Source organism: Sceloporus undulatus, chromosome 2 (assembly GCF_019175285.1).
Source record: "Sceloporus undulatus isolate JIND9_A2432 ecotype Alabama chromosome 2, SceUnd_v1.1, whole genome shotgun sequence".
Classification (NCBI taxonomy): Eukaryota; Metazoa; Chordata; class Lepidosauria; order Squamata; family Phrynosomatidae; genus Sceloporus; species Sceloporus undulatus.
The window spans coordinates 230,601,395-230,616,458 of NC_056523.1; the positions used below are offsets into that span (position 1 = coordinate 230,601,395).

The 15,064-nt window shown below is 40.6% G+C and overlaps 1 protein-coding gene across 2 annotated transcripts in view; it reads left to right on the forward strand.

Moving 5' to 3' along the window:
* Positions 1-15,064, forward strand: part of TRPC4 (transient receptor potential cation channel subfamily C member 4) — a 191,772-nt gene that overhangs the window by 71,479 nt on the left and 105,229 nt on the right. For both annotated transcript variants that reach the window (XM_042455802.1, XM_042455803.1), the window contains exon 2: positions 14,614-15,018. In XM_042455802.1, coding sequence (XP_042311736.1) covers positions 14,641-15,018 — 378 coding nt within the window. In that variant the 5' untranslated portion in view covers positions 14,614-14,640. The remainder of the gene's footprint in view (positions 1-14,613; positions 15,019-15,064) is intronic.

A 15,064-nucleotide genomic window follows, 5' to 3' on the forward strand; every position in this document is an offset into this window, starting at 1 on the left:
TCCTTTAAATTTTCCATAGAAACAACTTCCTCCTGTGCTAGCAGAAAATCTTCCTGTGGAGCAACACAGACAAGATGGAACAGTGCATAGAAAAGGGAGCAAGATATATTGCTAAGTAGTACTGCAATTTAGAGAAAAGAAAGGTGAAATGGATAGAAGAGTAGTGGCTTTCTCCATGCCACTCCTCATGTCCTCTTGGCATTTCTACTCTTTTCCCAAAGGGAGACGATAATCAAAATGTTCCTTTTACTGAACAGGAATCCGGCACAGAGAAAGCCGCTACTCCCTCTATCCATTTCACCTTTCTTTTCTCATGTGGTAAAGTCCTTAGGGGTCATTCAGAGGGTTTTTTAACAGAGTGATTTGAATAAGCTCACTCACGCATCCCGGGTCTGTTATTCACACTATGGAACTGCATCTTTGCACATCTCTGGGAGTTCGGTTGCTCACATTTGCAAGCACTCAAATAAACAGGTAGTTGACAATGCTAATATATTTGAAACACATTCAAGGCATGCAGTGTTTAATCCTGAGTTATCCGGATATATTCGCGTTGGATATTTACACTGATGCCAATGTGAATCTTTAAAAAGAAAAGCTCAGAAAAAAACCCGCTATTGATTATCCCAGGCTATGTGGGGTTTTTGGTAGCAAAAACTTAATCCCCCAAATTTAATCAGGTGCATTTGGGGTGCATGTGAACAGTAGAGATTCGATGCAGATTCATCCTGGATTATTTTCACCATCTGAATAGGGCCTTAATCACAGCAGAAGCTTCTGTCTCTGTATTATTCCCTCCATACCTTGCAAAAAACCCTCCCATAAAATTAATAGCAGCTATTATTAGATAGAGTCTCTGCTTTTGCTCCCTTGGGAGGCTGCAGACCTATAATTCATTTCTAGAAATGTGGAGTCAAAAAATCAAAGCATGAGAGAAATTACATCATTTTACGTAAATGCTTAACTAACATATAGTTAAAAGGTAATCAAAACAGCTTTGGGTGATAAAAGCTGATGCTTACCCAGAGGGAGGGCACATTTTTCAATGCACAGATGTGTTTGCCCATGTTCATTATAGGCAAAGTTTCTATTTAACGAGCAGTTCTAAGCTTTGAAATATCTAACAAGAATAATACATTGATGTGAAAGCTTAAATATACTTGACTTTTGCAGATCCTCAGAATTCAGAAAGCAGATTTCAGTGGCACATATTCTAAGAGTCTGTGGTGCAGAGTTATGACTGAGCAAAATTGCTCATTGCTTAGTTTGTTAGAAGGTTTGTGGGTGTGCACAGTATTTTCAACAGTATCTCCCCCTTTCAGGGATTTTTTCTTTCTTTCTTTCTTTGGCACTCATTCTGAAATGCTGCAGCATTATGGTTTAACATTTTATGGTTTTAAGTGCAGCCCTTCTTGAAAAATAAGAACTTCAACCACAAGAAGTCATTAAATTGTAGCCTAAAACACAAGACTCATATTCATGGTGGATTTGGAGCTAACTACAGTAATTGCTTTTTGTGTTTTCAGATAATGCACCCAGTAAGGCCTCTTTTTAAATTTGCTTTTTAGGCATTACTGGGGTTTTTTCCCATAGAGACAGAGAAAATAAAAAGACTTGTGAGTCTGACAAAGACTAGAGTTGATAATGAATCCGGTTAACAGGACTTGTGAGAGCCAACGTGGTGTAGAGGTTTGAGTGTTGGACTACAACCCTGGAGGCCAGGATTTAATTTCCAACTCAGCCTTGACACCCACTGGGTGACCTTGGGCAAGTCACACACTCTCATCCTCAGGGAAAATCAGTGGCAAACCTCCTCTGAACAAATCTTGCCAAGAAAACACCTTGAGGTTTGCCTTAGGATTGCCATAATTTATTTAAAAAAAAACTTGAAGGCACACAACAACAACAACAACAACAACAACAATAAAACAGGATCTGTAACATGTTGCAGTGTATGCAAGAGTACTCCTCTTTGCGGTATGAGATATTCTAGGATATTGCAAACTGTATGGGGCTGAAGGAGACCAGTTCTCTGCCCCACCCTCCATCCTCTCCATTGCCCTGGTTTTCCATCTTTTTCTTTTCCAATGGACATACAACAATCCTTGTCCCCTCTCTGAAGGCTACTAAGGGGCTGTGCATACTGGCAGGAAAGGCAGGGTGGGGGCAGAGTCAGGGCATCCATATGATGCATGCCCTGGCTCTGCCCCCCAGGGTGATATGATGCTCCATGCCACTTCACACAATGCACAGTGTCTCACAGCACTCCTCTGGCACAGCACTGAAGGAGCACCATAAAGCCATGCACTGCTACTATTGTGCCCTTTACAGGGCGCAAAAAGATGCACCCTGCAAAGTCCAGGTCTGCACAGCCCCTAAGTATCCTCAGGTCCAAACTAACTGTATTCTCTTCCTTCATGCTTTTCTTTTAATTTACAAGCCTATGTGTTTAGGGAGACCACCGAGTATGTGAAAACAAGTGTCTTATTTTGTTTGGTCCTATTTCATTTCAAAGCTGCTATCATCTCTCGTCCTCTTTCTTGCTCTCTCATCCTCATAGGAATTATATGGGTAAGTGTACTGTTATATCACAGAATCCCAGCAAAAGTATGAGTTGTCATATTGGACATGGACTTTAGGTTCCTGGATTTCTCTTTAATGTCAGAGTCTAACCTTCCTAGCTGCAAAGTGAAGTACATTCCTTGGTATCAGCTGGGGTTTCGTTCCATACCAAAATCTGTGGATGCTGAAGTCCCATTATATACAGTAGCATAGTAAAATGTCATCCCTTATGGGAAATAGCAAAAAAAAACCTTTGGAATATTTTCAAGATGTGGATGTTTGAATCTATGGATAAGGAAACCATGGATATGGTGTGCCAATTGTAGTTGTTGTTGTTGTTGTTGTTGTTCTTATTCTTGTTATTTCTCACCTCTCCCTAAGGCTTGAGGCAGAGTACACTAAATTAAAATACAAAACACAATTAAAACCACATAAACCCTCAGTTAAATTACAATACTATAAAACCATTAAAATATACTCAGAAGGACACATATACAAATTAGTAAGTCACGATTTAAAATTCACTGGGTAGGCCTACCAGAAGAGATATGTCTTTAATGGTGTTTTAAATGTAGTCCGCATTTTCAGCTGTCATATCTCTTTCAGCTGGTCATTCCACAATCTGGGGGCAGGAGAAGAAAAGGTCCTCCGGGAAACCATTGCTATTTTAGTCCTGGCTGATTGGAGGAAATATTTCCCATAGGACCTGAGTGTAAGGGGTGGATTGTATGGGAGGAGGTGATTCTGTAGGTAACCTGTACCCAAACCATGTAAGGCTTAAAGGTAATAACCAATCCTTTGTAGTTAGCCAGAAACTAATTGGAAGCCAGGGGAGTGATTTTAAGATGGATGTGATGTGATCACTCCAGATGTAACCGTAATCAATCTAGCTGCCATATTCTGAACCAATTGACATTTTCAGATTTGATAGAAAAGTACCCCAATGTAGAATGCATTGCAGAAGTCCATCCTTGAGTTCATGCACTACCATCTTTAGGTCCTCTAGTTCTAGTAAGGAGTGCACTTGGAGTATCAGCTGAAGCTGATAGCAGGCACTTCTGACCATCACATCTATCTGAACTGATATTTGGAGGGATGGATCCAGGAGCTCTTCAAAACTGTGATCACAGCCTTTCAGGGGGAGTGTGACCCCCATCCAGAACTGGATGACAGACCTCCAGCCCTAGGTCCCTTGATAGTAGGCACTTCTGTCTTGTCTGAATTAAATTTAAATTTGTTTTTCTTCATCCAGTCCATTACCTCTTAGGTAGGGTTAGCACTACTTAACCTCAAAGCTGCTAGCCTCTCTCTTGTTCTCTTTGTGCTCTCCACATGCATACTTCAGAGAAATTATCTGCCTGCCTATTTATATTATCATTATTAGATTTTCAAGGAGCTACCTGTTTGTATAAGCAGAAATCAATGTGTGTATCAGGAAAGAGGGAGAGAAATTTCCTAGGCTTCCTGTTGTCAGTGCCTAGAACACCATCAAAAGGAAAAGGATTAGCAACTCATGTTGGCAATGAAAAGATTGCATGCATAAACAAAATCTGGACATCTAGCCTACAGAGCCTTCCAATGTTAGTGAGGATTTCTGAAAAGACAGGCTAGCTTGTTACTTGGAATGTTATCGCCTTGTACCACTCTGGTTCCTCACTGGTCTTCTCTCTTACTTTGAGGATAAGTGCAGAGACACAATAGGGAAAAAAAATTTGAAGAGTGGAGGGTAATGAGAAACAACACAAAGCAACACGAACTGTTGCACACTCACTCTATATAGTGTTTATTATATGGTGATCTTTTCTTAATGTCATGATTGCTTTGTCACTTGGGGAAAATTTGGTGCTTAGTGATGAGCTTGTGTAGAGGTGAAGTTGATCCTCTGACAAGTGTTCTCTGATCTCCGTATTGTGGAGTCTGTTTTAGTTGTTGTGTACCTTCAACTCATTCCCAACTTAATGCTGACTCTAATGCCAATAGGGCTACATTATCCCTATCATGGGAAACCTGTTACCAGGTTTCCAAGAAGGAGGCGCATACAATCTAAGTAGATTATTTGGTGTTTATTTATTTGACCTTGTTGATCTCTATGAAGAAAATCTTTATCATGGGTTTTCCCCCCCCAAAGTTTGTTTGGTTCAAAGTTTTTTGTGGATTTTTCGGACTGTGTAGCCGTGTTCTAGAAGAGTTTCTTCCTGACGTTTCACCAGCATTTGTGGCTGGCATCTTCAGAGAATGTTCTCTGAAGATGCCAGCCACAGATGCTGGCGAAACGTCAGGAAGAAACTCTTCTAGAACATGGCCACATAGCCTGAAAACCCCACAAAAAACTATGGATGCTGGCCATGAAAGCCTTCGACCTCACTTTGGTTCAAAGGGGTTTTGCCATTGCCTTCCAGTGAGGCTGAGAGCAGTCACCCAAGTCCACCCAGTGGGTTTCATGGCCAAGCTGGGAATTGAGCCCTGGTCTCCAGAGTCATTGGCCAACACTCCAACCATATGTGATGATTACCCAAGTCAGTGCAAAGACAAGTGTGGTACATTTCTGCAAGAAGAGGGAAGTGTAGATCCTTGAACACTTCAGGTTTAGCAATGTGGGGGACTATATTTACAAAGAAGCTGTTCCTAGTTTTTCAAGAGGGAGGCACATGCAGTCCCAGTGAGATGATTGTGTTTTATTTATTTGGCCCTTGTGATCTGTATATGTGATCCATTTCTAGTATGCACTTAGCATTTTCTGGATTGAGTTGAAGGAGTTAAAAATGCTGGCACATGCATGAGTAATGGAGAAAACTAGACATGAAGAAAGAGAGTTAATCATACCTTTCTTCTTTGCTACATAGAATCATAGAATTGGAAGAAACCATAAGGGCCATCCAATCCAACCCCATTCTATCCCAGGCTGGATGGCCATCTGTCAGGGATGCTTTGATTTAGATTTCTTACAGGGGGTTGGACTAGATGTCCCTACCGGTCTCTTCCAACTCAATGATTCTATGATTCTACCATGCAGGAATTTACAATCAAAGCACCCTCAACAGGTGGCCATCCAGCCTCTGTTTGAATACTTCCAAAGAAGGAGACTCAACCACTTTCCAAGCGAGTGTGTTCCACTATCAAACAGCTCTTACTGTCAGTAACTTCTTCCCGTTTAGGTGGAATCTCTTTTCCTTTAGCTTGCATCCATTGTTCCATGTTCTAGTCTCTGGAGCAGCAGAAAACAAGTTTGCTCCGTCCTCAATGTGACACCCCTTCAAATACTTCAACAGGGCTATCATATCACATCTTAACAGTCTCTTCTCCTGTAGTTACTGAAACTGATAGTATTCGGCTGCTCATCCTGGAAATTTCACCAGGCATCCTTACTTTCCAACAGATTAGTTGATAACACAGTTAATATACTAAAGATAAATCCATCTAAGACAAGATACATTGTACAAATTTGCCCTTTTAACAAATTTCAAGTGGCTGTTAGAATAATTTATTTAATGATTTGTGTATTATGCAAAGTTATTTCACCATCTGTAAACCCGGAAAAATGCATATAATATTTGAAGAGAAATGTCAAAATTTGTCATTAAAATTCTGGCACTGAAAAAAATTGACCAGCTGTTAAAATGGATCAATTTCATTAATGCAGAAAATTAAACACACTGAATATCTTTTTGCCAGCATTTTTCTACTTGCAAGAGGAGGGGGAACTGTGTGCAGTTTGTACATATTTAAAATGCAACCACTACTGAAAACTTGAGAGCATAATATTTCCTTTACTTGCTTGATGAAACAATTTCTTCCTTTACTGGCAATACTTTTCCCCTGCTATTAAATCATTTTTGAGAAAATGGGGACATAGAATCATAGAATCTTAGAATCATAGAGTTGGAAGAGACCACAAGGACCATCCAGTCCAACCCCATTCTGCCATGCAGGAACTTTCAATCAATGCATCCCTGACAGATAGCCATCCAGCCTCTGTTTAAAGACCTCTAAGGAAGGAGACTCCACTACACTTCGAGGGAGTTTGTTCCACTTTCAAACCGCCCTTACTGTCAGGAAGTTCCTCCTAATGTTGAGGTGGAATCTCTTTTCCTGCAGTTTGCATCCATTGTTCCGGGTCCTAGTCTCTGGAGCAGCAGAAAACAAGCTTGCCCCCTCCTCAGTATGACATCCCTTCAAGTATCTAAACAGGGCTATCATATCACCTCTTAACCTTCTTTTCTCCAGGCTAAACATCCCCAGCTCCCTAAGGTGTTTCTCATAGTAATAATAATAATATAATAATAATATTTATTTGTATACCGCCCTCTGGCAAACCAATCCGGGCGGTTAACAACAGTAAAATATAAAATATGACAATTAAAAACACTTTATCCCTCCCCCCCCTTAAGACAATATTAAACAGTATAACATATTAAAAACACAATGTCAATGCATAAAAACAACAATTAAAAACTAAAAACCCTGATATCCCTCTGTTGATCCTCGACCATCACTAAGATGGGGCCACGGGAGGAATGAGGGAATCAGGAACCTGGGCCGGGATGGTTAATCTGGAAAGGCCTGCTGGAAAGGGCATGGTTTCCAGACACTTCACCATTTTAGTCACCCTCTTTTGGACATGCTCCAGTTTCTCAATGTCCTTTTTGAATTGTGCCCAGAACTGGACACAATATTCCAAGTGGGGCCTGTCCAGAGCAGAATACAGTGGCACTATTACTTCTCTTGATCTAGACACTATACTTCTATTGATTCAGCCTAAAATTGCATTGGCCTTTTTAGCTGCCCCATCACACTTTTGACTCATGTTCAACTTGTGCATTAGTGTAGAGACATCGCAGACCATGGGTCCCTTTTACATGCTGCATGTGCAGATGTTTTTGCCTCCCACAGTTGGGTCCTTGCACTATTTGTCTTGTTTCTTCCAACTGGCGTGAGATGCAACCTGTCTGTTGCAAGAAGTCCCTCCTCATGGAACCACAGCCCATGATTGAAAAATCCAAATCATTCTCAGCGGCACCATCTGCGAAGCCAGTTGTTCACATCCGCTATTTTCCTCTCCCTTCCTGGATTGTGCCCTTCAACTGGCAGAAGAGACAAGATGACAACTTGTGCATCCATTTCTTTCAGCTTCCTACCAAGAGCCTCATAAAAGGCTGTGTCTTGCAGTATCATTGGTTCCCACATGGACTAAAAGGAAGGGGTATTGGTCAGTAGGCTTGACCAGTCTTGTCAACCTCTCTGTCACATTACGGATCTTTGCCCCAGGGAGACAACACACCTCTCAAGACATCTTGTCAGGCCTACAAATCACTGCTTCCATACCCCTCAGCAAGGAGTCCCCCACTACAACCACACGCCTCCTTTGAGGCTTAGCAGCAACTGTTCCCTCGGGTGGGACTCTCAGGCTCCCCTGCTCTGTCCCTGAAGTCTGTCCATGCTGCTCTTCCTCGTCCTCCTTGATAAGGGAAAGAGCTTCAAATCGATTCTCTAGCTGCAAGCTCCCAGAACAATCCCTTCTTGGCCTACTTCTCTGTGTGACATTCCTCCAGCTGTCCGCCTCCTGTGTATGTGAAGTGACCTCCTCCGCCCCAGCAACTTCCTCTGTGTGGTCCCTGTCCAAGACCGTTTCTTCCGTTATGTCCAGGAAGTCCTCTTGCTCCCCAATATGCTGAAATGTAGCTACTCTGGACTCCAGCTGCTGGACTTTCTTCTCCAAGAGTGATACCAACTTGCACTTGGTGCATAAGAAGCTTTAGTGATCTATTTTCATTCCCTTTCTCTTGCTATTTACAGTTTGAATGTTAGACTACGACTCTGGAGACTAGGGTTTGAATCCCGATTTGGCCATGGAAACTCACTGGGCAAGTCACACTCTCTTAGCCTCAGAGGATGGCCATGACAAACACCCTCTGAAGAAACTTGCCAACAAAACCCATTAGGGTCACCATAACTCAGAAATGACACCAATAACAAAGAGCCCTTTTGCAATAAAAATAAAAATCAATAATTGAAGTTTAAACATTGCTCTCCTTCTCTCCCTGCAACTCCTGCCATGAATAGAGAAACTGACATGGGCAATATAGCAAAACTGTTGGAAGAGGCAAATTAGAGGCAATCCTTTATTAATTGCCCAGCCAGAATCAATGGAGAACAAGAAGGAATTTTTCCTTTCAAAAGCACAGTGTCCCTAGAAAACTTATTTACTTGTTCAAACCATAGCTTGGAATCATCATCATCATCATCATCATCATCATCATCATCATCATCATCTTGCCCGCTTCTCCCCATGGGTGAAGGAAGAAAACAACAATTAACAGACAAACATGACTGCATTTTTAAATCATGCAGATAATGACATTAATAACCACAGTCCTCTTGTGTTTTAAACACTAGAGGATTACTGAGAAAGCAGTGACATGCAACAAGTTTGCATCCAAACATGTTTCCCTTTTATTTTGAGCAATTGGTGTTATGCTTTTAAAGATGCTGGGAAGTTTTACATTGGGGTGGGGACATTATAACTGAGGAAAGGAAGCTTTCTGCCACAAATGTGCTGTTGATTTATAAAACTTGTGGGCTGTTTAATAGTTTAGATTTGAAGATTTGGGAATTGCTTTTGGAATCCAGGTGATGTTTCAGTGGTGCAAGTATAAAAACAAGTTTGGCTCAGATGTACCAGATAAATTGTAGGGAGCAGGTATGGTTGCTCCAGATGTAATGCTGGATCAAGAATGGAGGGAGGGATGTACTTGAAAACGTTTTTCCTAAAGCACTGGGATATCCCAGGATGGGACTGGAACAATAATATTTCATCCTCGTTTCCTCCAAATGCATCTCCGTTGCATAAATAATCTGTGTTGACGCCACTTTAACTGTCATGGCTTAATGCTATAGAATTCTGGTCTGCTGCTGCAACAAAGTACGCTTCCCAGAATTCCATAGCATTGACCCATGGCAGTTAAAGTGGTATCAACCTGGATTATTTCTGCAGTGCGGATGCAGCCTATGGGGATTATCAGATGAGGTACGTCCCTGTCCCATCACATTCCCATCCTTCCTGCGCAGTTGCTGGAAGGACTTTCAGATGGGATTTACGCTTATCTTATCTGGAAAGCGCGAATGACAGTGATCACAGAAAAGGCTTTCAGATGAAGTCACACAGATCCCATCATTATCCTGCCATTAACTTGTCATTGGTCGGCGTTTTGCATTAACGGACTTTCGTGTTAATGCAATGCCATTTTAATGACAGGTTAATGGCGGGATCAGCACTACAGTTTGAAAGCCTTTTGCACCATTGCAGTTACAGATGGGTTAAGGACAGGATAAGGGTGGGGGAGTGATCGTGTCCCTATCTCATCCCTGTGTGAAAATCTATGTCTTTAAATAGGGAGACACCTGGCTGTGTTTTACCTCAGCAACTCTGCTTTGTCTCCAGACACCCAGGTTGATATTTTTATTTTACCTTCTAAAATGAAATAACATTTTGCTTGCCTCCCAGAAGCAAGGAAAGATATAATGATTTTGTTCCCATTGCTCCCTTTTGTATATGATGCCAGACACCAGAGAATGACATTGAAAGATTGAAGTATAATAGAAAAAAGACTCCGAACTCAAACCAGTTCCCACAACAATAATTATTCTTGTGTAGAGCCGAAGAAGAGGAGGAGGAGGAGGAGGAGGAGGAGATGATACAAATATGCTGCAGGGGCAAGACTTCAAACTGTGCAATATTGCTGGTTTTTAAAATGAAAATGGTTAATTGTGCCACAAAGTGCTCAACAATCAGCATTTCATGTTGTCAAAAGTGTTTATGGTATTTTAAACAAAGGCATTTTAATTTCAGAATTTAATGTACTAAAGCAGTCATAATAACAGCACACATAAATAACACAGAAGGTCTGTCGAATGGAAGAAGGAAGATAAGCAGCAATTATATGCCACTGTATATAATGTTAATTCAAAGAACATACCACCATTGGATCTTATCCTCATTTCTGCTAATTTGAGTTTTCTCTATTCTCTTCCACTGCACTTCATGAAAACCAACCACTGTTCACTCTGCTGCAGGCTATACTACGAATCATCTCATTCGTACAATAGCCAAATTAAACTAATTCACTAAAAATGCTTCTATTCTATAAAATGTCTTTTGTCAAACCAGATTCTAGGTTGTGTGTCTATGTGTGCCTTCAAGTCCCTGTTGACGTATGGCAACTCCATGAATGTCATAGTGCTTTCTTAGGCAAGGAATACTGAGAATACTATTCAATAAATACTTTCACATAAAGCTCCAGGCTCTTCTGTTCAGCCCACTGTTTCCAAGTACCACTAATGTATTTTGGGGGGCTAGTGAGAGGACAATGATACCATTCCCTCTGCACCAAACATCTTACAGCCAAATTTTAAAAAGAGTACATGTAAAACTTGTTAATACAAATGTTTAAAAGATAAATACATATATAAATAAATGGTTCTCTTAAAAATATTAAATTTAAAACAATTTGAATTGCATTTTATTGGTAAAGCAAATGGGCAAGTTTACGTAATATTGTGTAATATATTGTGATATATGCATACTGTAATATTGTAAAATGATTTAGCAAAGATTTAAGGGTTATAACAATCCAGCTGTCTGAAGTTAAGAAGGAACCAAGACAGTTTCAACTGATTAATTAAAAACAGAAGCGTTCGATGAAGCTTACTTATAATCAAAAACTAGAACATATGAGTAGAATATAAAATAATTATCTTTGGTAATAAGGGTGGGAAATAATCTATAAGTCTGTATTGAAACTATCAACAAAAACACAAAGGAGGTAAATTATATATATATTTATATGGTTTGGTATAAGCAAAAATAATGCCACAGGATATAAGTGAGTGAGCACACTGGCATCACACTGCCTACCCAACCACATGGCAGGCGGTATCACGGCGCTCCTTTTATAAGCCACATGCCAAAAGGGGCACTGAAAAGTGCTGCTGCAACAGCAGATTTTTGCAATGGTCATTAGTTCACAAAGACATAAAAGCAGTTTCCTATGTCTTTGTGCACCAACGACCATCGTTAAAATTGGACCTGCAACTTCATTTCCATACACAAAGGATTGGAATTTGAATTTATATCCTCACATACCAATGGCATATATATGTCTGTACCTGGCTTCCACTCCATCAAATGCATCTATAGACTGAAGTCTATGAAAGCTCATGCTGCCAATTTCTTTCCTTCCGTTAGTCTCAAAGGCCTGTTACAGATGGGCAAAAAGTACGTGCTCGGTACATACTAGGGTTAGAAAGGGGCGTCCTTTCCGGATGCCCCTAACCCTAGTACATGCCGAGCGCGTACAAGATGGCGGTGCCCACTCTACATGGGGGCTGCCATCTTGACGTCGCAGATGCCTAGTGTTTGCACATCACGTGGCGGAAATGACACCACAAGTGTGCCATTGGCGACTTGCGGTGCCATTTCCGCGCTGCAAGAAGCTGCATTTTGCAGCTTCTTTTTTGTTGCGTCCAGGAATAGTGCGGTTTGTCCGCTGTGGTTCCCGGATGCAGCAACCAGTGGTGCTGTCAGACCGCCCTTTTTGGGCGGTCTGTAAAGCGCCAAAAGGGCTACAAGATCTCTACATTTATGTTCAACAATAAGCCTGTCTTTGCACTTTCTTCTTTGACTTTCCTCAGTAGCTGTCTTCGATGTTTTCTGCTAATAGCGTGGTGTCATCTGCATATTTTAGATTGTTGATGTTCCTTCCTCCCATTTTAACTCTTCCTGCTTCTGTATCCAAGTCTGCTTTTCTTATATGTTCTGCATACAAGTTGAAAAGATAGGGTGAAAGGATGCAGATGGTTAGAGGGGTGGGGTGCTTGCAGAGATTATAATAGTGAAACTGACACCTTTGAATCAGTTCTGGCAAAAATAAAAAAGGCTTTCTGTGCTGGTCTTCTGCAATAAACTCTGGCTCACCCATGAAGCTTGGCTATTAAGTTAGACAGAGACAGGATATCACAACTACCTTGTGGAGGGGTAGGGAGCTGTTGGTGCTCCAGATATTTTGGACTACACTAACGATTGGCTATGCTGGCTAGGGCATCTGAAAGTTGACATCCAAAATTTCTGAAGGGCTAAAGTTGCCCCCTCCATTTCTTACCACCATCTCTGCTGCCAGTGGTTTGCTACCGTATAAGAAAATACTCAGTGTCTTTAACCATCTTATTTTTTACCCCTTGCATCTCAAAAGAACTGGCCAGTTGAAACCAGAGAGGATGTTTGTTCAAAAAATTAAATTTGGGATGAATATTCAAAATGAAACACAGGATGTATACAGGAGCCCTGGTGACGCAGTGGTTAAAAGCCTGTACTGCAGCCACTCACTCACTCAGTACCATAAGGTTGCAAATTGAATGCTAGGCAGGGCTCAAGCTCAACTCAGGCTTGCATCCTTCTGAGGTCGCTAAAACGAGTACCCAGCTTGATGTAGACAATTAGCTTACAGTTGTAAACGATTTAGAGACTGCTTAGGTGGTATGAAGAGGTATATAAATGAAAGTGCGCTTGCTATACCATGCCCAACATGGTGCCAATTTACCAAGTGTTTTAGGGACAGTCTTGAGCTACACTGAATTAGTGCAATTTGTCATAATAAGCTAGGAAAAATAGCACTTTGCAGTTGGTATAGAAAATGGTCTATCCTTTATCCAAGTAACCACGCGTGCTGTGTATTTCCACTACCCATGTCACAGGTTGAGTACCCTTGGTTCTGGAATTCTGCCTGTTTGCCTGTGATTCTCAATATGATTCCTATTTTGTATCTTCTTTGCAAGAAGCATTTTGTTCTTGGTTAGGATCTTGGGCTAGTGTTCTGTCTAATTTGTGCATCGGGTTGTTTTATTTAATATGTAATCATTCATTACTTAAATCACAATATTTATAGATTGCTTTTCAACAGAAAACTGCCAGATGGTTTTCAGCAAGTTAAAAATGCAAATGAAAACAACCATTATAAAAGTTTTTAAAAGCCATAACTTAACAAATATGTCCAAGCATTAAATCACAAAATTAACAGGCATTCATATTTTTTCACATTCATTTTTTAAAATAAAATATATATATGTTGCTTAGCAATAGATACCACACACTCAGTGATAATCATACTATTACAGGAAAAATAACCATGATGAAATTGGAATTTACAGAATAAAGATGAATATTCTCCTGAAATTTGTCATTACTTATTTTTCAATGACACTATTTTCAACATAACATTTTTCCCAATGACATATAAAGTAAGTTTGTGTCATCTTTGTTGCAGTATCCGAATTCTGGAAAAAAGAAATGCAGTAAAGGAGACACAACATTATTTTCACAATAGGAAAATCTTGGCTAGACACCAAACCAGCAGGGATAAATTGACAACTATTTCCGTATCATTACTTTCCACAACCTTTCAGGAAATTGAGCCAAATTCAAAAGGGATCAACAGGCAATTTATAACCAATTTATAATTATATTTGTCAAAAGTAAAAATAATAACATTGGTATGACTTACTTTCCTCACCTCAATTCCAGAAAATACACATATAAACAACACTTCTTTATCCATAGCTGCAAAACTGGGTCTGTTCTAATCCATTTCTCATTTCTGTCAGATATAGATTGATGTATATGTGCTTAGTCTTCAGTTCAGGAGTTGACAAGTTGGAGCATGTCCAGAGGAGGATGACCATAATGGTAAAGGGTCTGGAAACCATAAAGCCCAATGAGCTGTGACTTGTGTTTAGCCTGGAGAAGAGAAGGTTAAGAGGTGATATGATAACCCTGTTTAAATATCTGAAGGATGGCATACTGAGGATAGAGCAAGACAGAGACAGGGAGGTTTGTCCAAAACAACACAGAAGCCACACAAGACATTCAGAAAACCTTTTGGTTAATTGGTTCATACCTTTCTGTGCTTCTATTTCAGTGAAATTTGATGCTACAGTAAAGCTATCTTTACTGCATAGTATTCCAGGAATTTGCACTGATTTGTTCTTTCTTTTCTATTACAGAGAGACATGCTTAGGATGGTATAAGCTATGGCCCAGTTCTATTACAAGAGAAGCATCAATGCCCCTTACAGAGATCGCATCCCTCTTCGTATTGTACGAGCGGAGTCTGAACTCTCACCTGCTGAGAAAGCCTATTTGAGTGCCGTGGAGAAAGGAGATTATGCCAGTGTGAAGCAAGCCCTGGAGGAAGCGGAAATTTATTTCAAGATCAATATTAATTGCATTGACCCCCTCGGAAGGACGGCTCTCCTTATTGCAATAGAAAACGAGAACCTGGAGCTCATAGAGTTGCTCTTGAGCTTTAACGTCTATGTGGGGGATGCCTTGTTACATGCCATCAGGAAAGAAGTGGTTGGAGCTGTTGAGCTGCTGCTAAATCACAAGAAGCCCAGTGGGGAGAAACAGGTATTTCGGGAAACTTCCATTTTACATGTCCACTAGCATCATCCTC